This window comes from Erinaceus europaeus, chromosome 15 (genome assembly GCF_950295315.1).
Source record: "Erinaceus europaeus chromosome 15, mEriEur2.1, whole genome shotgun sequence".
NCBI lineage: Eukaryota > Metazoa > Chordata > Mammalia > Eulipotyphla > Erinaceidae > Erinaceus > Erinaceus europaeus.
The window spans coordinates 73,698,167-73,724,527 of record NC_080176.1 but is presented as its reverse complement, the minus strand read 5'-3'; the positions used below and the strand labels follow the sequence as shown (position 1 = coordinate 73,724,527).

General features: G+C 44.9%; 1 protein-coding gene across 1 annotated transcript in view; it reads left to right on the top strand.

The window, feature by feature from the left end:
• Window positions 1–23,836, top strand: part of ALPK2 (alpha kinase 2) — a 149,761-nt gene extending 125,925 nt beyond the window's left edge. Inside the window, exons 12-14 of the mRNA XM_060173943.1 lie at window positions 7,506–7,723; window positions 9,122–9,170; window positions 23,074–23,836. Of these exons, the coding sequence (XP_060029926.1) occupies window positions 7,506–7,723; window positions 9,122–9,170; window positions 23,074–23,290 (484 nt within the window). The 3' untranslated portion in view covers window positions 23,291–23,836. The remainder of the gene's footprint in view (window positions 1–7,505; window positions 7,724–9,121; window positions 9,171–23,073) is intronic.
• The last annotated feature ends 2,525 nt before the right edge of the window (window positions 23,837–26,361 follow it).

Here is a 26,361-nt window from a genome sequence, read left to right as displayed (position 1 = left end):
GGTGGCGCTAAGCACAAGGACCCGAATAAGGATCCTGGTTCAAGCCCTGGCTCCCCACCTGCAGGGGTGTCGCTTCACAAGCGGTGAAACAGGTCTGCAGGTGTCTATCTTTCTCTCCCTCTCTCTGTCTTCCCCCTCCCCTCTCCATTTCTCTCTGTCCTATCCAACAACAATGACAACAATAATAACTACAACAATAAAACAACAAGGGCAACAAAAGGGAATAAATAAATAAAAATAAATTTTTTAAAAAAATTTTAAAAAAAGATAAAAAAAAAACTTACTCTAGGGGGCCTGGTGGTAGCTCACTTGGTTAAGTGCACAGACCACTATGCAAAGGTTAGAGCCCAGCCCCTCCACCTCCCCACCTGCAGGAAGGAACAGGGAGACCAAAGATCCTTTTAGGTGACACAGTAGGAACAATTGTCAAAGCACAAACTACTTTCAAGGTATGGGACACAGGAATGAGTTAAACCTTGATGACTATCGTCTTGGACTGTCATGAGTCAGGTGCAAGTGTCTGCTGTCTCAGGAAATATTCAGGTCACTCCATTGTGCCAAAGCCCAGACCCTTCAGGGAAGTAGCCCGAGGTGGGAGTTACAGACCTGCATTTTGCATAATCTCCAGGCCTGTGGGCTGCCATTATAACTCTGGACACTCTTCCTCCTTCTGCCTTCAGGGGGAGGATAGTTGTGACACAGAGGTGTGCCTGGAGCCTTACTTAATGGGCACCTATTAACAATCAACCAGGCATGTTTTGTAAACATGGAGGCTTCTTTCTAACAACAAATAACAAGAAATCTGGGGTCAGAAAATATCTTCAACAGTACCTGACTCAAAGAAGTCACTGGATGAGCCCTTGTTGACTTCTAGAAGGAGAGATGTGTGGAGGAAGGATGGTAAGGTAGACAGAAGAATGGATTGAGGATGGATATGTACTGGATAGGTAGATGAATTAAAGTCATTCTGACTAATGGTCCATGTTAGCGAGCATAAATCAAACCACCATCCACTGTAAGGAAGCAAAGATGTTTATTGACAAATTGCAATCCGGGCCGAGATGGTGACTGGTGTTAGTCTACCAAACTCGACCCCGAACAGGGCTCAAACCATACAATTTATAGGAATTCAGACTACACTCAGGGAGGGGGAGCACATCACCTTATCAACCTACATCCAATAACAGGCTATAGCAAACACAAGATCCAATCATTTCAAACTTAGCAAAAAGCATGATCCATTCAAAGCAAAGTGCGGGCTAGTTTCAAATATAGTAAGATCACACAACCAATAGAATTCAACCAGGCAGGGTTGCCACATCCTCCTGCCATCGGCTATGACCACCCATCCGGTAGGCAGCACACCACAAAGTCTGTTCAAAGGTCCTGATAAGGCTTGTCCCCAGGCAGGGTCCTTTGAACAATGGGTGGCCTTCACTGATTAGGTCCTGCTTATTCAAGGGGGAAGGGGCAAGGAATTTTCCACCTCATACTACAAGCAACTCATACTAAAAGCACTTAACAACTGCATAAAAAGGGAATTTCAAGGCTACTGCCTTTTACATTCCCCACTTGTCTTAGCCGAGAATCAAATCTTTGATTCATCTTCATCTTTTTTTCTTTTGGGTCAGTGGGATCAGCAACTGTCCTCTTCAAAGGAGTGTGATGAATCTAGTGGCACTTTCCGGCAACCTTTGCAGCAGTTGGTGTACTCAGGATCACAATATAAGGTCTTTCTCACTGGGTGTGCCTTGTGGAGCAGGCAGCAGGTGACAGGGTCCTTCCCAAAGGCTTGTAGCACAGCATTCTAATTGTCCTGCAATATAGGCTGGAGATCTGTAAGAACTTGGTAACAGTTGTGGGATAGATCAGAGACAAGAGCATCACAGATCATGACAGCAGCAGTCTGCCAAAAACCATTTCAAAGGGAGACAGTTTGTTTACAATGGGAAACAGTGTACTCTCAGAAGGGCCTGAGCCAGGAGCGATACCCATCCCCTGCCAGTTTCAAGGGTTAATTTAGTTAAAGTCTCCTTTAAGGTCTAATTTATCTCTCTACCTGCCCAGGGATATGGGGCTCGTTAGCATAATGAAATTCCCAATTTGTTCCCATTTCTCAGGTCACTAACTGAGACACAAAAACAGTGAATGTCTGCTTACCAGAACCAATGGTGAGAGGGAACTCTCCACCTGGGCACTGTTTTATCTAAAATTTTCTTGCTCACTATCTATGCCCCCTCAGACTTCATTGGTTAAACCTCTACCCAACTTGAAAATGTGTACTTATACCCAAAAGTCTCTGATTTTACTTCTGTAAAATCTATTTAGTCTCTAGTCCTAATCTCTTGCCCATCTTATTTCTCCTTACTGTATCCAGGGTCCTTTGGAAGCAGGGAGCCTAGTAGAATCAATGTCAAGGCTGGCCCTGCTTGTTGTGTAGCTGCACAAGTGGCTTCATCTGCCCTCTAGTTTCTTTTCTGATGTCCGGAACAATGGGTCACGGCTGCTTCTTGCAGGGTCCATGCAGCCTCCAGTAGGTTCTTTGTGCTGGATCATCTTCCCGGTGGGAGTCAGGAATCTTCTCTCCCCACATGCTCCATGCACACACCATGTAGCAAAGGCATACCTCTTGGCAGTCATGCATTTGTAGGGAGCCTCAGGATCCGTCTCCAACATCAGGGTGGCAGGGTTCAGGCTGGTGGCAGCACTGAATTTCACTCATGGCTGGTCTAGGAACAGAACTTGGTAGCAGGTTAGGTGGGCATTGGACTTGCCCCAGTGATGGCTTGTCTGCTTTCCTTACCAGCTGTGCCACAGGTGCTATTGTCTTCAGGCATTTTGTCCATCCAGCAGCTACAGGGTCCAATATTTGACAAATAGGCAACGGGTCTGTGCCATGACCCAAGTTTTTGGGTCAGCACTCCCCGGCTTATGCCTTTAAGTTCATCCACCAGCAGTCTAAATGGCTTGTTGATAAAACAGCCTTTCTTCCAGTGTCCTTTTTCTTTGCAGCAACATCACTGATCTTTCTCTTCCCTTAGCCCCAATTTTCTGACTTTCCTTTTCCCTCTGGGCACTGCCCCAACTTTCTCTTTCTTTCTTTCTTTCTTCCTTCCTTCCTTCCTTCCTTCCTTTCTTTCTTTCTTTCCAAAGTCTAATGTCAAAACATTTACCAACTTCTTAAAAACCCTCTGAGCAATCTCTCAGCTTTTCTTTAAAATCTTTCTGTCTTCTGTAACTTTTTTCTAACACCTGGGGCAGATTTGAGCAACAAAAGGCCAAATTCAGTGTCATTCTATTTACCTTAGAGAAATTTGTGGGCCATTTTACTGCCTCTTGGAGACCCCCTAAGAGAACCTGGCAGTATGATTGAAGGGGTATCACTGCTGTACTCGTACATTTGTAACCAGTAAGACATACACAAAACCAGATTAAGAGCTTACCAAAATTGACAATCTAATGACCAGAATTTGCCTATACATCTCTATGTAATTTTAGAAGGTCTTTTTAACAAACACATATACCAATATAGTATATAAAGTCAGTATCTAATGTGTTGACATAATAAAATGATCACCATTTTTTAGCATTATTTTAAACTGCTTGGACAATTTAAGCACAATATCAAAACAGTTTTTGTTAAGATCTTTACTCATCACAAAGCTATCATGAATAAGTGTAGATATAAAACTCTTAATAGATTTTACCCCTTAGAACTCTAATATGGCAACTTAAAAGGCTAAAATAAACCTCATAACTTAAATATTCAAAATAATAATTTTGTTAAATCAGGATTTGCCAAAACAAATCTTCTATCAGACCAAAAATACCATTTGTCAAGAATAAATCTCTGACAGTGTCTTAAAACAAACCAGATAATTTTTAAAAGCAGAAAGATATAAAGAGGAAAACCAGAGCAAAAGCCTCAGGCTAGAAAATCATTAATATAACCACTGTGTTATTTTTCACTCGCCTAAGCCAGTTCTACTTCTTTAGTTGAGAAGGTATTTTAAAATGTTTACATGTCAATAACCTTTCTGCCATTTTCCACACAAGAGATAGAGACACATCTTCAGTGTGTGATACCTAACTTGAGAGAGACTGTTTGAATTTTAAAGAGCATACATTTAAAAGTTACCTTTTTAACCTACTGTAGCAATTTCTATGACCAGGATCTCTAAACCAAATTCAGTTTAACTAAATTTTTCCTTAAACTTTAAACAAACTCTAATTACTTAGAGAGTTAACACATACTAGTGACTTCTCAAAGCATTTTCAATGTCAGACAAATGCCAAATTTGCTGTGGACCAATATCTATAAAATAGATAATTTGCATATCAATTTGGAGAAGATGAATTGTCACATTAAATACTTAAGACTTTAAATCTTTAGCTGTCTTAGCAAATGAATTTTTACCCTTATATTACCACATAAGAACTGTATTGAGAACTCTTTTTTAAAGAACTTTGATAAGAATGCAGCTTTAAAGTTACTTACACTTTTAACCTTAAGATTAACGTTTCTTAGGCCACAAAAACAAACCTAAAACACACATATAAATATGTAAGACATCTCATAGCCACCTTTTTATCATTTATATATCTGGGCTGATTGCTTAGGGGAAAAGAGCAGCTTTTAACCAGTACAGACACATCTTAGCAACATACCTGGTCAGACACAAATTTAGATCTGCACTCACACAATTTTTCAAGATGAAACATCTCACATTTATATACTAAGATTTTTCTTTTATCCAATAGCTCCTAGGACAACCTTAACTAGCCCTAAATAAATAAGGAGAAAGAAACAAATTCTTTCAGCTTCTCTCCACGAGGAGCCCAAGAGGACCAAGGGCAGTTTTCAGACAGCTCCAGTCAGCTCCGGGGGCATGGGTAAAGCCACACACATGCTAGCACTATCACCCATCTGCACCCATGGGCCCGTCCCAGGTCACAGCCACACCGAGGCAGGGCGGGGTGTCGCCCCTGTACTAGAGCTGCTGCCTGGCCCGGCTCCAGGCCCCTGCTGTGACCAGCCAGCCTGACTCCTGTGAGGGCAGGGTGGCACCCTCAGGGTCCTGCCTGGACCAGCCTGAGGACATGGTTCTGTTACTCAGGCTTAAAAGAGAGACAAAGACAAGGCAAAATTCAGCTGGCAACTTCAGGCCGGAACCAAATCTGGTCCCGTCGCTCTGAGATGATTTCTTAATGTTGACCAAAAGACACAGGGACACAAAAAAGCACAGAAACACATCTTACATCGAAGGTGAGCCTCTCTGAGGAACAAAAAGTCATGAGTTTATATTTATGCACTCCTACCCCCAAACTATGAGTAACCAGGTCCAGTGGGGTAGATGCCGCCTGGCCCATTCCTGCAAAGTGAAAGTAAGTGAACACGAAACACAGACTGACAAACAGACAAGACACACACAGACAGACAAGCGCGCTTAACAAATGTCCAGACAATACCTAACACCCCAGATTTCACGGGTTCTTTTTATACTTTTTCTTACAGCCAGCTGGCACACTGTTCTTTCATTCTCACACAGTTTTTCCCTATCAACCCAAAGGGTGTCCACTTGGGACCTTCTTCCCTTTTTAGGTTGCAAGAAGTTTTTATTAATGGAGACTCCAGTTTTTCTAAAATTTTTTTAACCTTTAACCTCCTGTGGTACCATAACACAAAATAAGGGAAGGAGACAAACGAATAGACAACCAGCTAAGACTACAAGGCCGACAAGACAGATAGTTAGTGGGGAAAATGGAACTGACATCCGAAGGACGTCAGACACTCAACTGTGCCCGCCTGGCCGGGCCCCTCGCGGGACCTTAAGGAGTCTTAGCTTTAAGGGTAGCCGTATAATCCCCGGCCCTGGTCTCAACTGAGTTGAGAATCCCCGTTTAGCTGAGACGACTCCACGGACACGCAGGTTAGGGCCCACTCAGGCCCCGTAGCCTTAAGGCCGTGAGGCACGCAGAATTCACACACACACACACACACACAACGCATGCAGCAGATCACTTACTCAGTCAAGATTGGGCAATTACCATTCCGGCCACCGCTACTAAGGAATGTTGCTAATTAGGCCTTCAGGAGTCACCGGAGAGTAGCTCCGGCCAGACCCCCTCAGTTGCACTAATAGGCTCAGCCTTTTCGCGAATTGCCAAAGTGAGGAGAGTAAAGGAGACAAACACAGAGTGGCCACGAGAGACAATTCGGAAGTGGACCCTGTTCCAGATCCTTAGGTGGACCCTGTTTCAGGTCCCGGGTGGACCCTGTTTCAGGTCCCGGGTGGACCCTGTCTCAGGTCCCGGGGCAGACCCTGTTCCAGATCCTTACCCCAGCAGCCTGGGAGTCGTCACTCCCCAGCGCTGCGGTCTGGGATTTTAACGCGGCGTCCCGCAATCCACAGACCCCCAGGCCCCGCGGGGACTTACACAAAAATCAAGCTTGACTCACTGGTTCTCCGGAGGTACAGAGCTAGAAAAGTAATGGTACCATACAAAATTCAGGCCTGACTTACCGGCGCCGGGCAGGACTTCCAAGGCCTCCGAGGGTCCGGACCCAGGATGGGGTGTCCTCAGGAATACCCGTCTGAGAGATCTCGCTGGGGCCTCCAAATGTTAGTGAGCATAAATCAAACCACCATCCACTGTAAGGAAGCAAAGATGTTTATTGACGAATTGCAATCCGGGCCGAGATGGTGACTGGTGTTAGTCTACCAAACTCGACCCCGAACAGGGCTCAAACCATACAATTTATAGGAATTCAGACTACACTCAGGGAGGGGGAGCACATCACCTTATCAACCTACATCCAATAACAGGCTATAGCAAACACAAGATCCAATCATTTCAAACTTAGCAAAAAGCATGATCCATTCAAAGCAAAGCGCGGGCTAGTTTCAAATATAGTAAGATCACACAACCAATAGAATTCAACCAGGCAGGGTCGCCACATCCTCCTGCCATCGGCTATGACCACCCATCCGGTAGGCAGCACACCACAAAGTCTGTTCAAAGGTCCTGATAAGGCTTGTCCCCAGGCAGGGTCCTTTGAACAATGGGTGGCCTTCACTGATTAGGTCCTGCTTATTCAAGGGGGAAGGGGCAAGGAATTTTCCACCTCATACTACAAGCAACTCATACTAAAAGCACTTAACAACTGCATAAAAAGGGAATTTCAAGGCTACTGCCTTTTACAGTCCATTGAATTGTAACTGTAATGAAGGCATTCACTTAGACATGAACCATATAATTGACTAACTGTAGGAGCAGACGAAAAGCAGAAACACACCCTTTACCCATTGAAGAATCATTGGGGGGAGGGGGGGAGTTTTTAGTCTAAGTGTAATGGAACCCAAGGATGTATCCCACAGTTCCCTATTACTCCACAAGAGGGCGAAATGCCCCTCACTCACACCCACACACATAAACCTGCGTTTATAAAGACACATCAGGGTCCTATCTGAGACTGTCATGTGTGTTCATGATCTTCCTTCCAGGATCATTCCTATTTTTCTTATCCATCGACCTGAGAACAACATCCCTTATGCCACAGTGGAGGAGGAGCTGATTGGAGAATTTGTCAAGTATTCCATGAGGGACGGGAAAGAGATTAACTTCTTGAGAAGAGAATCAGAGGCCGGTCAGAAGTGCTGTACCTTCCAGCACTGGGTCTACCAGAAGACCAGTGGCTGTCTCCTGGTCACGGACATGCAGGGTGAGCAGAGCAGCTTCACTGGGTCCTGGGAGTACTGTGTGTCTAGAATGTTCCTGAGCATGGAAAGGCGAGGGAGACTTATTTCTGGGTGCCTTCAAACACCTTTACAGGGGTGGGGGGAGTGTTACTAGTATTTCATCAGAAACAAAATTTAGCCAAGGAGCCCCACCCAAATGGCTAATAATGCAGATTTTTAGTGATCCTGCCAATAGTGCTCTCCAGTTATAGCAGGTCCTTCGAGACTGGCGTTTGTGTTATAGCCTCAGCAGACACAAATTCAGTGCATAGGAAAATTCAGGGGTGGCCAGAGATAAGAGTCTTTCCCAGACATGTCAGCTGCCAGGTTCTGCTGGTGAATCTATATCCTGTTTTCAATGCACGCTCATAATTTGGGGGATCTGTTTACTGTGGGAAGTGGGGATGTCATAATTAGGTTTCACACACACACACACAGACACACACACACACGGTGCATGTGGAGGTGTCCCCAAGATCACCCTCCGCTCCATTGTAGGCAGGAGTCACAGTACTCAGGGAAGTCATGGCATTTACAGTAGTGGTCTGTTACAGAATCAGATCAATAAAGGGAGAAACTGACAGGACAGAATCCAAGAGGCAGAAGCTTCCAGCTGTCTTCTGGTGGAGTCACGTGGTGGCTCCTGTTATTTCCAGGAGCCGCCTGTGACATGGACGTGTCTCTGTCCACCAGGAAAGTAGGACGGGCATGTCGGTCTGCCTGTGGGGTTCATCGTGGCCTCTAGTTCCTCTGGAGGTGCCAAGTGGACCAAGACATTCTTTCATTTTAATGCATTTCGTCATTTATTTATCACATACTATTATGTTTATTTTAAATATTTTATTTTAGATAGAGACAGAGAAATTGGCAGGGAAGAGAATGATAGAAAGAGAAAAAGAACTGGAGTTGGTGTGTTGCACCAAAAGAAAAGACTCGGGTTGGGTGTGTTCAGGTTTTGGAGTGTGATGGCAGAGGAGGACCTGGGGGTGGGGTAGATTATGTGGAAACCAGAAACACTACACATGTAGCAACTAGTATATTTTACTGTCAGCTATAAATCGTTAATCCCCCTAATAAAGAAAAGAAAAAGAAAAAGACATTTGTAGCACTGCTTCATCACTCCTGAAGTTTCCCTCTGTAGGTGGGGGCTCAAACCCAGGTCCTTGTGCATTGTGACATGTGTGCTGTATCAAATATGCCACCGTCCAGCCCCTGGTCAAGCAGTACATTCCAAGGACGTGATGGTTCCTTCCAGTCAGTGGGCAAGGATCCAGCCTTTATTAGGCATGTTAAGCCTTGAATGCACACAGATGCTCAGGTGCAAACACTTGAGTGGAGAATCTCATATCCCTCAGCTCCCATTCTGCTCTCTCTTCCCCTAGGTGTGGGGATGAAGCTGACAGACGTGGGCATCGCAACGCTGGCCAAAGGGTGAGTAGCAAGCAACCCGCCCAAATGCCTTCTGGGCCTTCCAGGCCCTCCCCTCAGCAGACACTGTGGAACTGATGTGGGCAGCCTTGCTTTTTGCCCCAACTGAGGGTGCCTCACGTTCTCGTTCTCGGGAGGAATCATTGAGAGGCCTTATTGTCTCACGGAAACACGTGTTTCATAGCTTTGCCACAAACAAGTACTCTGCAAACACTTCTCAGGCAGGAGTCCTAACAGGAGCCAGAGGAGAGAGCAAAAGCAATTCTAACACTTGGGGGAGGTGGTTGGTGGTGTGTCTTGTAACCGTGAACACTCTTTTTTTTTTTAATTTTATTTATTTATTTATTTTTTATTGGGGAATTAATGTTTTACATTCAACAGTAAGTACAATAGTTTGTACATGTTTAATATTCCCCAGTTTCCCATATAACAATACAACCCCCACTAGGTCCTCTGAATCCTTCTTGGACCTGTATTCTCCCAGAGTCTTTTACTTTGGTGCAATATGCCAATTCCAGTTCAGGTTCTACTTGTGTTTTCTTTCTGATCTTGTTTTTCAACTTCGACCTGAGAGTGAGATCATCCCATATTCATCCTTCTGTTTCTGACTTATTTCACTCAACATGATTTTTTCAAGATCCATCCAAGATCAGCTGAAAATGGTGAAGTCACCATTTTTTATAGCTGAGTAGTATTCCATTGTGTATATATACCACAACTTGCTCAGCCACTCATCTGTTGTTGGACACCTGGGTTGCTTCCAGGTTTTGGCTATTACAAATTGTGCTGCTAAGAACATATGTGTACACAGATTTTTTTGGATGGATATGTTGGATTCTTTAGGATATATCCCCAGGAGAGGAATTGCAGGATCATAGGGTAGGTCTATTTCTAGCCATTGGAGAGTTCTCCAGACTGTTCTCCACAGAGGTTGGACCAATTTACATTCCCACCAGCAGTGTAGGAGGGTTCCTTTGACCCCACACCCTCTCCAGCATTTGCTGCTGTTACCTTTTCTGATGTATGACATTCTCATAGGAGTGAAGTGGTATCTCGTTGTTGTCTTTATTTGCATTTCTCTGACAATCAGAGACTTGGAGCATTTTTTCATGTGTTTCTCAGCCTTTTGGATCTCTTCTGTGGTGAATATTCTGTCCAAGTCCTCCCCCCATTTTTGGATGGGGTTATTTGTTGTCTTGTTGTTGAGTTTGGCGAGCTCTTTATATTGTTGGTTATTAAACTCTTGTCTGATGTATGGCATGTAAATATCTTCTCCCATTCTGTGAGGGGTCTCTTGATTTGGGTAGTGGTTTCTTTTGCTGTGAAGAAGCTTTTTAATTTGATGTAGTCCCATAGGTTTATACTTGCCTTAGTCTTCTTTGTAATTGGATTCGTTTCATTGAAGATGTCTTTAAAGTTTATGCGGAAAAGAGTTCTGCCAATATTTTCTTCTAAGTATCTGATAGTTTCTGGTCTAACATCCAAGTCCTTGATCCACTTGGAATTTACTTTTGTATTTGGTGAAATACAGTGGTTCAGTTTCATTCTTCTGCATGTTTCAACCCTTTGTTTCCAACACCATTTGTTGAAGAGACTCTGCTTTCCCCATGTAATAGTCTGACCCCCTTTGTCAAAGATTAGATGTCCTTAGGTGTGGGGGCTCACTTCTGGGCTCTCAATTCTATTCCACTGGTCAGTGTGTCTATTCATGTTCCAGTACCAAGCAGTTTTGATGACAACGGCCCTATAATACAATTTGAGATCTGGGAGTGTGATGCCTCCGGTTCTGTTCTTTTTTCTCAAGATCGTTTTGGCAATTCTAGGTCTTTTCTGGTTCCAGATAAACATTTGTAGAATTTGTTCTATTCTCCTAAAAAATGTGCTTGGAATCTTGATGGGGATAGCATTAAATTTGTAGATGGTTCTGGGTAGTATATTCATTTTGATGATGTTAATTCTTCCTACTCATGAACATGGAATATCTTTCCACTTCTTTGTGTCTTTTTCAATTTCCTTGAGTAGTGACTCATAATTTTCAGTATACAAGTCTTTCACTTCTTTGGTTAGGTTTACTCCTAGATATTTTATTGTTTTTGTCGCTACAGTAAAAGGAATTGATTTCTGGATTTCAATTTCTTCTAGCTTAGTGTTTGCATAGAGGAATGCCACTGACTTTTGAATGTTAATTTTGTAGCCTGACACCTTACTGTATTGCCTGATGATTTCCAAAAGCTTCTTGCTGGATTCCTTAGGTTTTTCTGTGTATACTATCATATCATCTGCAAATAAGGAGAGTTTGACTTCTTCTCTTCCAATCTGTATCCCTTTAATTCCTTGCTCCTGCCTGATTGCTATGGCAAGAACTTCCAACACTATGTTGAATAGTAATGGTGATAGTGGGCAGCCCTGTCTAATACCTGATCTGAGTGGAAATGCTTCCAGTTTTTCACCATTGAGTATGATGTTGGCTGTAGGTTTGCTATATAAAGACTCCACTATCTTCAGGAATTTTCCATCTATTCCCATTTTTTGTAGTGTTTTGATCATACAGTGATGTTGGATTTTGTCAAAGGCTTTCTCTGCATCTATTGATATGATCATGTGGTTTTTGGTCTTGTTTTTGTTGATGTGGTGGATCACATTGATTGATTTACATATATTAAACCAACCTTGCATGCCTGGGATAAACCCCACTTGGTCATGATGAACAATCTTTTTAATATACTGCTGTATCCGGTTGGCTAGAATTTTGTTCAGTATTTTAGCATCTATATTCATCAGAGATATTGGTCTGTAGTTTTCTTTTTTGGTTGTGTCCCTATCTGCTTTTGGTATCAGAGTGATGTTAGCTTCATAGAAGCTGGCAGGGAGTATTCCAGTGTCTTCAATCTTCTGGAAAACTTTTAAAAGTAGAGGTATTGGTTCTTCTTTGAAGGTTTTGTAGAATTCAGTTGTAAAACCATCTGGTCCAGGACTTTTATTTTTGGGGAGGTTTTTGATAACTGTTTCAATTTCATTGGCTGTGATGGGCCTGTTCATGTTATCTACTTCCTCTTTACTTAGTTTTGGAAGTTGGTAGGTATCTAGGAAATCATCCATTTCTTCCAGGTTTTCTAGCTTGGTGGCATATAGTTGTTCATAGTAGCCTCGCATTATATGTTTAATTTCTGCGGTGTCTGTTGTGATATCTCCTCTTTCATTTACTATCCAATTTATTTGGGTCTTCTCCCTTTTTTGTTTTGTGAGTCTGGCTAAAGGTTTGTCAATTTTGTTTACTCTTTTGAAGAACCAACATTTACTTTCATTGATCTTTTATATGGTTTTCTTATTCTCAATGTTATTGATTTCTGCCCTAACTTTAGTGATTTCTGTCCTTCTGATTGCTTTAGGGTTCCTTTGTTGTTCTTCTTCTAGGTCTTTAAGATGTGCGATCAGACTGTTTATTTGTGCTTTTTCTTGTTTCCTAATGTGTGCTTGTATAGCTATGAACTTCCCTCTCAGTACTGCCTTAGCTGTGTCCCAAATATTTTGATAGCTTGTGTCTTCATTTTCATTGAAGTCTCGAAACATTATGATTTCTTCCTTGATTTCCTCTTTGACCCAGAGGTTGGTAAGAAGTATACTGTTGAGCTTCCACATTTTGGGACTATTACTAATCTTTTGTTGATTGTTAAGTGTTAGTTTAATTCCACTGTGGTCTGAGAAGATGCTTGGGATGATTTCAATGCTCTTGAATTGGCTGATGCTGTCTTTGTGGCCTAACATATGGTCTATCCTTGAGAATGACCCATGTGGATTTGAGTAAAATGTGTATTCCAGTTTCTTGGGATGAATGACTCTGAAAATGTCCAATAGTTCTAGTTTATCTATCTCTTCATTTAGCTCCCTTATGTCTTTATTGATTTTCTGCCTGGATGATCTGTCAAGTTGAGAGAGTGGGGTGTTGAAGTCCCCTACTATGATTGTGTTGCTGTTAATATATTGCTGTAGCTCTTTCAGTAGAAGTTTGATGTATTTATATGGCTTCTCATTGGGTGCATACATGTTAATAATTGTTAAGTCCTCTTGATTGACTGATCCTCTGAGCATTAAGTAGTGTCCATTCCTATCTTTTTTAATCTTATCTATTTTAAAGTCTATCATGTCAGATATGAGAATAGCTGTTCCTGCCCTTTTGTGTGGGCCATTGGCTTGTATGATAGTTTTTCATCCTTTCACTTTAAGTCTGTGTTTGTCTTGTTGAGTTAGGTGGGTTTCCTGTAGACAACATATTGTTGGGTTGTATTTTCTGATCCATCTTCCTACTTTGTGTCTTTTAATCGGTGAATTCAGGCCATTGACATTTATTGATATCAAAGATTGAAGATATTTTAACGCCATTCTTGTAGAGTTTTAGAGTGTTCTGATATATGTCCTATTTATGATGGTCTGGCTGTTTATAGAAGACCTTTCAGAACTTCTTTCAGGGCAGGCTTGGTGATAGTTGATTCCTTCAACTGTTGCTTGTCTGAGAAGGTTTTGATGCCTCCATCTAGTCTGAATGACAGTCTAGCAGGATATAGTATTCTTGGTTGAAAGCCTTTCTCATTGAGCACTCGATAGATATCTTGCCATTCTCTTCTGGCCTGTAGTGTTTGTGTGGAGAAGTCTGCTGCTAATCTTATGGGTTTTCCTCTGTAGGTGACTCTTTGTTTTTCTCTTGCAGCCTTCAGAATCCTTTCTTTATCCTTATTCCTTTCCATTCTAAATATGATGTGTCTTGGTGTCTTAAAGTCTGGGTTAATTCTGTTTGGGACCCTCTGGGCTTCTTGAATCTTTATGTCTTTGATATTGTCTAGACTAGAGAAGTTTTCAGCTATTATGGCCTGAAGAATGCTTTCTTCTTCTCCCTCTCTTTCTTCCTCTGGTAAGCCAATAATGCGTATATTGTTTCTTTTGAAGTCATCCCATAGGTCTCTGTTGTTGTTTTCAGCATCTCTTAATCTCTTTTTGAGATCTCTTACTTCTTTTTTAGTTGTCTCTAATTCATCCTCGATCTTGCTAATTCTGTCTTCAGCCTCATTGATTTTAGTCTCTCTCCCCTCTACTATTTTCTGGAGTTCATCTATTTTGTTTCCCTGTTCTGATACTGTTTTAGCTTGTTCAGCTAGTTGTGTTCTTAGCTCAGCTATTTCAGCTTTCAACTCTCTAATAACCTTGAGATAGTTAGTGTTTTCTTCCAGAGTCTCATTTGTTGTTCCTGTATTTCTGATTACAATTCTTTCAAACTCTTTACTAACTCCTGTGATTATTTCCTTAGCTAATGTTTGGATGTTGACCTCGTTATTTTGTGCTTCACCCTTTGGGGGGCTTTTATCTGGACTGTTGTCCTGGTTAGTTTCTCCAATATTTCTTCTTGTTGGTTTACCCATTTTATATAGTATGTTATGAGTTCCCTCTCTTAGTAATTTTCAAATTACTGATCACTATTTCCTGGATTGACTTGTGTCAATCCAGTAAGGTAATTAAAGGGTTCACAGTGGTGGAAGTTGACAGTTGTTTCAATAGTATTTTAATCCCTGAGTTGGAGCTCAGTGATTTAAAAGCCTCTTTTTTTTTTCTTCTCTGTAGGCTATGGGAGCCTGAGGGCTTCTAATTTAATCACTGACTCCTAACTAAGAGATAAGGCAGGGTGTGGCAGAGATAGTCCGGTGGTTATGCAAAGAGACTTTCACAGCCCCATAGCTATGCCTCAGAGGTATGGGTCTTCTCCTGAATTTGCTGGTTAGATCTCTGTCCCCCAGTGCCCCTCTCTGCCGCTGCTCCAGATTCTGAGGGCAGTAGCAATGGAGACTCAGAGTTGCACTTGGTGAGTCTCCCGAGAGTCCTCTCCTCCCTTCAGCTGTCCCCTTGTTGGTGGGACAGACTGGAGGTGGTATCTCAACTGATAGAGCGTCGGACTGCTACCAGCCACTTAGTCTCTCCCTAGGCTCCTCTCTGTCACCAGCCACGTCTTTGCACTCACCGGTGATTTGGTGGGTTCCTGTAGTCGTTCTAGTCCTGTCTTGTTTCAGTCCCAGGTGGTCTCCTTTGGTATTCCTAGTTGATCCGGGAGAGGAGAGGAGAGGAGAGGAGAGGAGAGGAGAGGAGAGGAGAGGAGAGGAGAGAAACAGATCTGCTGCTGCTTGTAGCCCCGCCTCTGGAAGTCCCGTGAACATTCTTATCTTTCTGCATTTAATGGGTTCACTAATGGAAATTTCTGTAAAAATTTAGATAGACACACACACACCAGTGCATACACACACAACATTGCATGCATGTGTATTTGAAATTGAGTCAAGTGGATAAATTTTGCATACTCCCTTCTCGAAAGTTCTCTAGACCACTCACAGACTTGCAGGATTGGGTGCAGGAGCCAAGGACTGCGAAGGGTTTGGCTGTTGGGCTGTTGGGGACAGTCCCTTTTGGCCTCAGCCTGACAAAAAGTTGGGAATTTCCATACCATTGACAAAACAAAGAGAAGGACCAGAGGATCTCACTTATTGGTGGGACATCAAAAAGAAGGACAGACGGGAAAACACTGAGTGAAACTTGGACTGGTGGGGTGTATTGTGGCAAAATGACCTCTGGGGGGAGAGGTCATGAAGGAGTGGAGAGAGTACTGAGGTCCTAGTACACAATGGTGGAAATGGGCCTAAGTTGGAGAGTGAGAGTATTTTGCGGACACCTATGAAGAAAACATGAGAGACTGTATCTAGGTGTGAACAACTATACCATAAACCATTGTCCCCCCAATAAAATGATTTGGAAAATTTTTAAAATAAACAATAATAAGGGAAATACAGCTACCAACCCAAATGAGACAGAAACCCTTCCAGAAAATGTCAAGAACTAAGATAAGCTGAAGAGCATGGTTCTGCCGGGATCCTCACACAGGTCCTTGCTCTTTGCACCATGTGCGCTTGACCCACTGCACTACCGCCCAGCCCCTGAAGCCCTCTTTTTTTTTTACGGTCTGTTCCCAGAGGAGGAGAGACTGGAGGTGGTCAGCAGGAGAGGGTGAGAGCAGAAAGGAGTCAGGAGGAGTGGAAGAGGTGAGGAGCATTACAGGAGTGGAGAGGAGGGGTGTGCAGCTGAGGCTCTGGGGAGGGAAGCAGAGCAAACGGGGAAGCGAGCTCAGAGCTCAAGACACAGACATGCTGGGAGGCAGCAGGCCCATGACAGTGGCCCTCAGCCCCCTGCTATTCAGTTAGCCATGGCCGATTAAAGGACCTCTTTCCAGCTTCCTGGGGCCAACCTGCCTTCCTGGTGGAGGCAGGGTCTGCTCCAAGTTTACATTTGCACAGAGGACTTAGACACAGCCTTCCCACAGGGGCTGCAAGGCGGGGCAGGACTATGGGGTGGAGAAAGATCTGCAAGGCAGCTCTGGGATGGCCCAGTGGCTCAGGAAGTGAGAAAATACTACAGCAGATGTTGGGCATTGCCCAGGTTATGAAAACTTTCCTCCAGAGTCCATGCAGGGTTCCCCTGCCAGCCTGGCTGCTGTACCCCAGTGGGAACCCTGCATCAGTGTGCTGTGGCTCCATCTGGTACAGGCTCGGTGGTGCATCTTATTATCCTGAGCAACGGAACATGGCTCCTTAAACCTTGTGCCCCAGGTTCAGTGTCCATTCTTCAGTGCTCTCCAGGATGACACAGCTCCCTGTCACTGCCTCTGAAGGCAAGAGAAAGATGCCCACAGTCCCCATATCCTGCTGTCCAGCCTCTCCCCTGACTGTCCTCTCCGCCTCAAGGAGGCTGGTGTGTGACCTGAACCAGGCCCTGCGTAAAGGGGTGTCTCAGGAAGGGGATGGGGAGTTCCTCACAGGGTCTACCCAGCCAGTGTGGAAGTGAGTTTATTGTGTGAGAAGAGTCCTCCCCCCTCCACAATGGTTCTTTCTCTTGCTCCCAGACTATCTAAAGTTCTCTATCACCATTTTCACTGTTTACCCTATGTTCTTGGATTGCGTTCAGCATCTTGAGTGGGGTGGGATGTTCAAGCTGTAGCAGTGAGTGAATGTCCTCTTGTCTGGTTAGGGCTAAGAGGTGAAGGACTTCGGTGGACATTATTTATCAGATGCCAACCAGATTCTTGACTGCCTCAGTCTTAATGACTTCTTCCCAGGGCCACCTGGGAAGAACCAGAAGAGGTCCTGCCCTCAGGGTACTGGGTCCTGATGAGCAGAATGGAATCTGCCCAGAGAGGAGAGTAAGAAGTAAAGCCTGGGGAGTCGGGCGGTAGCTCAGTGGATTAAGCACAAAGACTGGTGTGAGGATCCTGATTTGGGTCCCCGGCTCCCCACCTGCAGGGGGGTCGCTTCAGGGCGGTGGAGCAGGTCTGCAGGTGTCTATCTTTCTCCCCCCCCCGTCTTCCCCTCCTCTCTCCATTTCTATCTGTCCTATCTAACAATAATGACATCAATAACAACAACAATAGTAACTACAACAATAAAACAAGGGCAACGAAAGGGAATAAATAAATAAATATTTTTTTAAAAAGAGCATGATTCTGGGGCTGGGTGGTAACATGCCTGATTGAGTGCATGTTGCAGTGCACAGGGACCCAGGTTTGAGCACCACTGGTCCCCACTTGCAGAGGGAAAGCTTTGAAGGTGGTGAAGCAGGGCTGCAGGTGTTTCTCTGTCTCACTTCCTCTCTATTCCCCTCTTCCCTTTCGATTTCTGGCTGTCTCTAGCCCATAAATAAAGACTAAAAAAAGAGAGAGGGAGCAAGCGTGGTTCTTTAAGACCTCTTTGAAAAGCATCCTAATAGCTTCTGGGAACCCACACACATATATTTTTCTTCCAATTTAAGAAGTAATCCAATTTGTTGATTGTATCTTAGCTTTAATGTGAATTCTCAGGCCCAAGACAAGCTGCCCAGGGCCCATTAGGAGAGTCACTGGCTTGGCCCCAAGCAAAATATTGTCTGTGAAATGTGGCAACAGAAAGTGGGGGGCGGGTTTTGGCAAAGGGGTTTCAAAAGTCTCTGGGCATTTTTGGAAGGGATGCCAATTCTGCCACTGGTTTTTAAATTTTTTATTATATTTACTTATTGGATAGAGGCAGCCAGAAACTGAGAGGGAATGGGACAGATAGAGAGAGATACCTGCAGCCCTGCTTCACCACTCGAAAAGCTTTCCCCCTGCAGGTGGGGACTGGGGACTCGAACTTGAGTCCTTGCACATTGTAACATGTGCTCAACCAGGTGTGCCACCACCCAGACCCCTGCCATTGGTTTTAAAAACTGTTATTTATATTTTTTCATTTAAGTCACATTCTTACCCATGAAAACTGTCACTTAACTGGAAGTAGCCCATCCAGTAGAATGTGCGAAGCCCTGGGTTTGAGCTCCCGTCACCATGTGGGAGCACCACGGATAGCTCAGGGGAGTTCCAGGAATTGCGCTGTGGTATCTCTCCTTTCTCTCTCTTCCCCCTCCTTCTAAAAAAACACTGGGGCTGGAGGTTCCACTCAACGTGGGCAATCTCTGTTGCAGCATATTGAAAAAGAAAAGAATAAAACCTGTTTTGTGGGCAACTGGGCGGTAGTTCCATGAGCAGACCACAGGCCTTGTGCATGTGTGAGACGTGGATTTGGTCCTATGCCAGCTGAAGCAATATTCTGATCTCTCTCTCTCTCATAAAAAAAAGAAGAGAAAAACAACAAATAAACAAGTCTTAAGAACAATGTAGATTAGGAGGCTGGGCAGTGATGCACCTCACTGAGTGCACCTTTTACAGTGTACGAGGAGCTGGTTCAAGTCCTGGGCCCCTAACTGCAGAGGGGGACACTTCACAAGTGGTGAAGCAGATCTGCAGGGGTCTCTCTTTCTCTTTCCCTCTCTTTCTCGCCCTTCCTGTCTCAGTTACTTTCTGTCCTATCAAGCAAAACAAAACAGACAAACAAACAAAAAGTTGCTGAGAGCCATGGATTTGTTGTGCAGGCACTGAACCCTAGTGATGACCCTAGTGGTGATAAAAAAAATTAAGTTAAATAAATAAATAGTAAAATAAAATAAAAAAGAAGTGTGAGAAAAAGACCAAAGCGCCATCCTGCATTTGTGATGTCCTATTTCTTCTTATTCCTCCTCTTCCTCCTTCTCTTCTGCCTCTTCCTCCTCTCCATTTTCTCTTTTTAAATATTTTTTATTATTTGATATAGAAAGAGAGAGATCGAAAGGGGTGGGAGAGAGAGAGAGAAAGAAATAAAGATCTGCAGCACCTATGAAGCTTTCTCCCTACAGGTGAGACCAGGTGCTTGAACCTGGGTCCTTGAACACTGTAATGTGTTAACCAGGTCGACCGCTGCCTGGCCCCTCTCGCCTTTGCCTTTTCCCTCTTCTCTTTTTTGCTCCTATGTGGTGCAGGGGGCCAAACCCTTGACCTCACTCAATCAAGTCTTGTGTTCTACCTCTGAGTCACCTTCCCTACCCATATCTGTCTGACTGAAACACTAGTGATGATGATGATGATGATGATGATGATAATCAGTATTTTGTTGAAGAAAAAGTCTCCTGAATTTTCCATTCATCACTTTGCCTAGCCTCAAAGCGGTCAGAATTCCTCTCAGGAAGAAGGGGAGATGCCCAGTTCTTTGGCAGGAAATTTAGACATGTGACCCAACCAATCTGAACTAGTGTTACACTAGCAGGTCTGATGTCCTGGAATCCTCTCCCTCTTTCTTGAGCTGGGGGTGGGGGTGGGGGTGGGGAGAGGGGAGGCAATGTTGTGATTCAGCCACCAGAGGGCATTAGAGTCTATACTTAGGTCTCTTAGAAAAGCCTGCTTCCTGTTGCTGAACTGAATTAAAGAGTAAAGACGAGCCAAACACGCTGAGAACTTTCTTCCCAGAGGAACAGAATAGGGTGGGTATGAGTCATCACAGAGGACTCTGCTCAGTATGGCTGCCAGCCATCTCCCTACAGACATATGTGAAGGGAGAACAGGGAGGCATGAGGGTGTGTGGGGTATGTCGGGGGTCTCTGGAGTAGGCCTTGGACAGAATTCTGAAGGTCTTCTTTCCCTCAGGGGCAGACATGGAGTGATAACAGCTCACATGTCCCTTAGTGAGGACACCTGAAGCACAGCTGTGCCCTCAGTGTCCAGAGCAGTTCACTTGAGACCCTACTGTGCACGGGCAAACACAGAGGGTCGGGATGCATACCATCCGGGCCACCAACAAATGCTCAGGTCAGATGCCCCAGAAATGAACGCTCCCAGAGGTTTGTTCTTTTCTTATTCCCCTCTCTCTGGTCTTTCTTCTTCGGTCATGTCACAGACACCCTTCCAGTTTAGGGTACCCATGAAAACCATGACAGGAGACATCTTGCAAGAGCATAAAGAGTCTAGAATATTCTTGCCAAGAGAACAAGACTATATGCAAACTTACTTGCCCTTCTCTCTCTATTCTTGGAGTGTCTAGGGGGACCTGAGAAGGAAGTGGCAGGCTTGTTTTGGCCTGGGGCCTTGCACACAATTTCATCACTCCTGGGCCATATTTTTTCATTCAGATAGAAAGAGAAAAAGGGAGAGACACCACAACACTGGAGTACACTCTGGGACTTGAACCTGGGCTGCCTGCAGGGTAAGGCAAGTGCCCAACCTAGTGAACTGCTTCCCTGGCCCCCTCCAAATGTTTTTACATTTTTATGAGAGAAGGAGAGAGAGACTGACCAGAGGACTGCTAGGCTGTGACGTAGGTAGTGCCGTGGAGGAGCTATCTCTCTGCCCTGAGCTCAGCAACTTTTACAGAACCTTATTCTTTCTTTATTTCTTGTCAGGGTTTGTGGGGGGGGGGAACGAGGCAGGAGCGAGTTCGCTAAAAGGGGTCTTCTAGCGTATCGTGGCAGTGGACGATAAACAAACCTCTTTTAGGGCACCGTTGCGGGGAACAGAACATCTTTATTGACACAGTTACAAGTTTATAAAGGGGTAGCTGTGCAGGGGAAGTAGCCAGCTGGCCAATGAGACCAATATCTCCTTATAAGGGAAAAGAGAGCAAAGCAATGAGAGGGTATGGATGGTGATTCAGGAACAGGGAAATAGAAATATAAGGAAGGCGAAGCCCACCAGAAGGGGGGAGGGGTTGGTGATGCACCAAGACTGATAGGAAGGTTGGAATTCCCCCGCGTACTCTTGCCACATCTCCACCGCAAGACTGGCATGCCAAGGGGAGACTGACAGACAAACTTCCGGGGGGGGGGGGGGGGTCAGACCCACACTTCCTTCCTTCCTTCCTTCCTTTGTTCCTTCCTTCCTCCCTTCCTTCCTTCCTTCCTTCCTCCCTCCCTTCCTTCTTTCCTTCCTTTTATATATAGTTTTTATTCTTATTTCTGGTCTTTTTCCTTTTTAGTGGGCAGGACAGAGAGGAATTGAGAGAGTGGATGAGAGGGAGAAAGAGAGGCACCTGCAGCTCCTGAGCCCCTCCTACAGGTGGGGACTGGGGGTTTGAACATGGTAACCTGTGAGCCTAACCAGGTGTGCCACCTCCTGCTTCAGTAATTAAGTGAAACAAGAGCTCTGTTCTCCAATCCTGTGCAGAGACCCTGTTATATAAGTGTAGGAGGTTTCTGCAGTGTGAGATGGGATGGGTCCCTGCAGAGTGACTGTGTGTGCTGAGGGTCTGAGGGGACTGAGAGGGAGACTAGTTGGTGTTTGTCACAGTACTTACACCACAGGAGTGTCCTTCCTGAGTCATGTTAGCTACAGAGTCAGTGTAATGCCGACACCATGGATTTTTTTCTTTCCTTTCCTCATTTCTTTCTTTCTTTCTTTCTTTCTCTCTTTCTTTCTTTCTTCCTTCCTCTCTTCTTTTCTTTTTTCCCAATTTGTCCTTGGCCTAGCTGCTGAGATGTGGCCAGCATGGTTAATATATATGGGCATGGCTTATAAAGGAAGAGAAGAAACTATCTTAGAAAGCATGCAAAGGGACCCCAGCTTCATCAACTATGCCATTTTGTCTGAATGCCCTACCTGTCTTTATGCACGTGCTTTTTATTTTCCTAAATAAAAGTTTATAATGCCTGAGACTATGATTTTCTCCAGAACTCTTTATGGAAAACAAGATACCATGGAAGAGAGACCCCTAGGTCTCAACCCCCCCACACACACACCAGTGTCACCCATGTCTAAGATCCTAGGTTCATTCCCCAGTGCCCATAAACATCCCAACCCACTTGACCCCCAGCACTAATCGCTACAGCTCAAAGGAAAAGGGTAACAGTAGACTGAGCGTTGGAACCAGAAGGATTTAGGGCACTTGTTGAGCATAGACCTTTGACCTTGACTGGGAATTGTCACTGGTCTTTGCCTTCAACTTAACTCCACAGGTGTTATTATTTCCCTAACAACAATGGCATCAAACACTTCACCATTCCTGCCTGAAGTGGTATTTTGGGGGAAATTTCAGGCTAAATTGGTTCCCACACACATTGAAAGGTGCGTCATGCATAATCCCAACAAAGAATTGAGGAGAAAGCATGATTTTCACGAATTTTAAATTTTATTCAAGAAAATTGAAAACACTTAATGTTGGGCCTAGAGAGAGAGAGAGAGAGAGTAACGCCTCAGGTAGGCAATGCCTACAGGTCTAGCTTATAAACAACTAAGGCCCATCTTCACCTTTCTAAGTCACACCTGTTACCCTCCCCCACTTCCTCTGTAACAATTTCTTTTCCCCCAGGCACACCTGTGCGCCCGAGGAACGTGTGTTCTGGCATGTTGCAGAAGTGCTTCTGTTTCCCTAGGCACTTCCTGTCATTTCTGACCTAACAGTGCTATTAGGCAGATCTTTGTGTCATGGGTTTTCCCTTTCAATTTTGTCTTTTGAGATTGATGAAAACATTCGGCTTTTAAAAACCGATGTCTTCTCCCATCCCCAACTCTCAGGTACAAAGGATTTAAAGGCAATTGTTCCATGAGCTTCATCGACCAGTTCAAAGCCATTCACCAGTGTAACAAGTATTGTCAGATGCTGGGACTGAAATCTCTGCAGACCAACAGTCAGAAGCAGAGGAAGCCCAGCGTGGGGAAGAGCAAAATTCAGCCAAATGCTGCACCAGCAAAGAAGTTGGCGCCTGGAACGTTGGCTGAGAAGAAAGCCTAATGTCTCGTGTGAATGAACGGTCACTAGCTCGCCACACCCCACAGACGGCTGAGGGGCAGCACACAGGCTGCCGACTGATGTGACGGTGTGACCGTCCTTCCCGGCTGACTGTTCTTCAAGCGGCTTTATTACCTGTCACCTGCTATCTTCGCCGCAATGGTTTGGGGACAGGAACTGTGACCAGACTTTGAGAGATGGCATCAAACTGTTGTTCTCCATGACAGTCCATCTTTATGTGTACCTGTAGCATTGCCAACGAGCTCACATTATGTCTCTCTGTGGGTGGACGGTTGGTTGTGTTGTCCGGGACTCACTGCTGAGCTGGTCTGTCCTCCCCACCCTCCTCCCTGACCCTGAGATCTTAGCTCCACTTGGTGACTAAGCAGGAAAACAAAAAACAAGAATTCCTTCATGGGATCAACTTGTCCCTACCATGTTAAGTATGTTCTTGTCGCTGGAGGTGGCTTCCGAGACATGAGGCCATTTCTCATCACCAGTCACATGCCTGGTTATAGTGTTCTGGGTCATTAAATTCTTAAATTCTTACTCAGACAAGAAGTGTGACAGGTATGGCATGTGTGGGAGCACAGGTGTGTGTGTGTGTGTGTGTGTGTATGTGTGTGTGTGTGTGTGTGTGTCCCTTGGCTGAGTCCTCATGAGTAGCTTCCTAGGGCATCTGCTAATTCTGTCTGTCCTTCCATCCCCACCCCTTCCTGATGGTCTATCACAGCTATGTCTTTCTTCTAAACACTTTATTTATTTATTATTTTATTGTATTTATTTATTTGATATGAAATTGAGAGAATTTGAGAGGGAAAGGGGAGGCTGAGGGAGAGAGAGAAAGACCTGCAATACTGTTTTGCTACTCATGAAGCTTCTCCCCTGCTGGTGGGGACCAGGGGCTTGAACCCAGGTCCTGGTTCTTGGTTATTGTGTGTATTCAACTGGGTGTACCACCACCCAGCCCCATTCCCATTTTGTTTGTTTAAGATTTATTTTGCAAAAGAGAAGGGAGGAGATAGATAGACAAAAAGGCAGGCAGGCAGATCAGAGCAACATTCTAGCTCCTGTGGCATCAGGGATGGGACAGGGAGCCTTGGGCATGCAAGTCCTGTGCTCTACCAGATGAGCCTTTCTGCTGCCACAACTTCCCTTTCCACTTAGTGATCCATACGCAAGACTGCCCCCTGCTGGGTGACACAGGAAGATGTGTGCATATCCTGGCGGGTGGGGTGGCACCAGTGCTGAAAGCCTGAACGCTCACAGCCATTCCCTGTGGGGCTCTTCCAGTGAAATGGCAGCCGTGTTTCCCCTGGGGCAAGGGGCAGTGACATGAAGACAGCTGGGGACAACTCCCTGGCCCCCAGACTGAAAGAATGCAGCCTGGTGCTCTGCCGTCAGTGTCTCATTCGTGGATTATTTTTTTCCAGTTTACAGAAAGGGCAGTAGGGGGTGGGGCGGGTCCCTGCACATCCCCTGGGCCCCACTTTCAGCATCTTGCACTGTTGGGATATGTTTGTGACAATCAGTGAGCTGCTGTAGGTACGCGGTGATGAAGGAGAGGCACTGCCTGTGTTAGGTTCCTCTTCAAGTGCCTTCTGAGCCGGGGCGTGCCCATGGTAAGTGCCGTGTGTGCACTGTGACATACAGAATGATGCCACGCCCTTGGAGTCCCCTAGAACCTCTCAGCTTTCTCCTCACCAAGCTCAGCCCACTCCCAGTCCTCGAAGCCACCATCCTTTTCCTGCCTCCAGTTTCCTTTTTCCTAAAGGTCATAAAATTGGAGTCTTTTCAGAGAGGGGGTTGATGTCATTTGAGGTGATTTGAACTCTTCGTCAACTGTCTTGGGGAGAATGTGAGGCTGAGCAGCACCTGGGTGATTCTCAGCTGGGACATGTGAGCACAGACTCTGGGAGCCGGTGAAAATGCAGGCTTGGATTTGGGGGCCTGGGGTGACCCCAAGAATCTGTATTCCTTCTTTCTCATGTGCTTATCAATAAGAAAGAGAAGCAGAGCATCACTCCAGCAAATTCATTGCCAGAAGATCAAACTTGGGACCTCACAGTTGCAAAGCCTGCACTCTACCACTAAGCCCTGTCCTGGGCCACTAAGATCCTGTCTTTCTAGAATGTTCTCTAGCATTTCCAGGCTGACTGGACCCCACACTCAGGGGGAGACTACGAGTGGGAAGTCCTGTTAAGGGGGATGATGAGACCTCAGAGAGTACCAGCACCCCCCCAAGGAAGCACCAACTGCTTTTAGGTTTGGGGTGTGAATCGGCAAAGGGACACGGGGCAGGAAACATTGCCCCATGAGGACCTTGTCACAGGAAATTCTCAGTGGCACCAGGCAGGCCTCAGAGTGTGGGTTTCATGAAGAGTCACCTGGCTGCTTCTGCTTTCAAATGCTGCTGTCCCTGGGGAGCCGGGCTTTGCCGACAGGAAGAAAGTGAATCCTGCCTTTGGCATGGAAAAGGAAGATTTGAGGGGGACACTTCCTCAGGGAGTCATACCTCATCTCCCCAGGAAATCTTTGGTCCCCTCGTTGTTTCCTAAAGCAAATCCCTGGTTACAGATTCCAAAATGCTCGTTCTCCCATAAGGCAGCTTGTGGCCTGCTTTCCCTACAGAGATTCCACAGATGAATGTAGCAGCGGCTTTCTAGAAAGTTCCACTTTGGATGCATGTTAACAAAGAGCTTTCTTTTCTTCTTTTCTTTTTTTTAACTTAGTGATTTAATATTGATTTACAAAATTATGAGATAACTGGAGTATTTCTCCATACTGTTCCACCACCAGAGTTCTGTTTCCTCCACTGGAAGATGCAGTAGTTTTCCCAAGGTCACAGATGTTGGTTGACTATTATTTCTGTAACTATCTATATATGTAACCATTTTTTTTCCCTTCGGTCCTATCCTCTCTTCCTTTCTAAGTCATACCTATACCTATTACTACTTCCAAATGTTCTTTTTTTCCTCTTTTCTCTCTGGGTCCTGATGGAATTAAGAGTTCAGAGCCCTCTGTTCATCTTCCCCTAACATTTCTCCCTACTCTGGAAGTATAGACAAAAATTC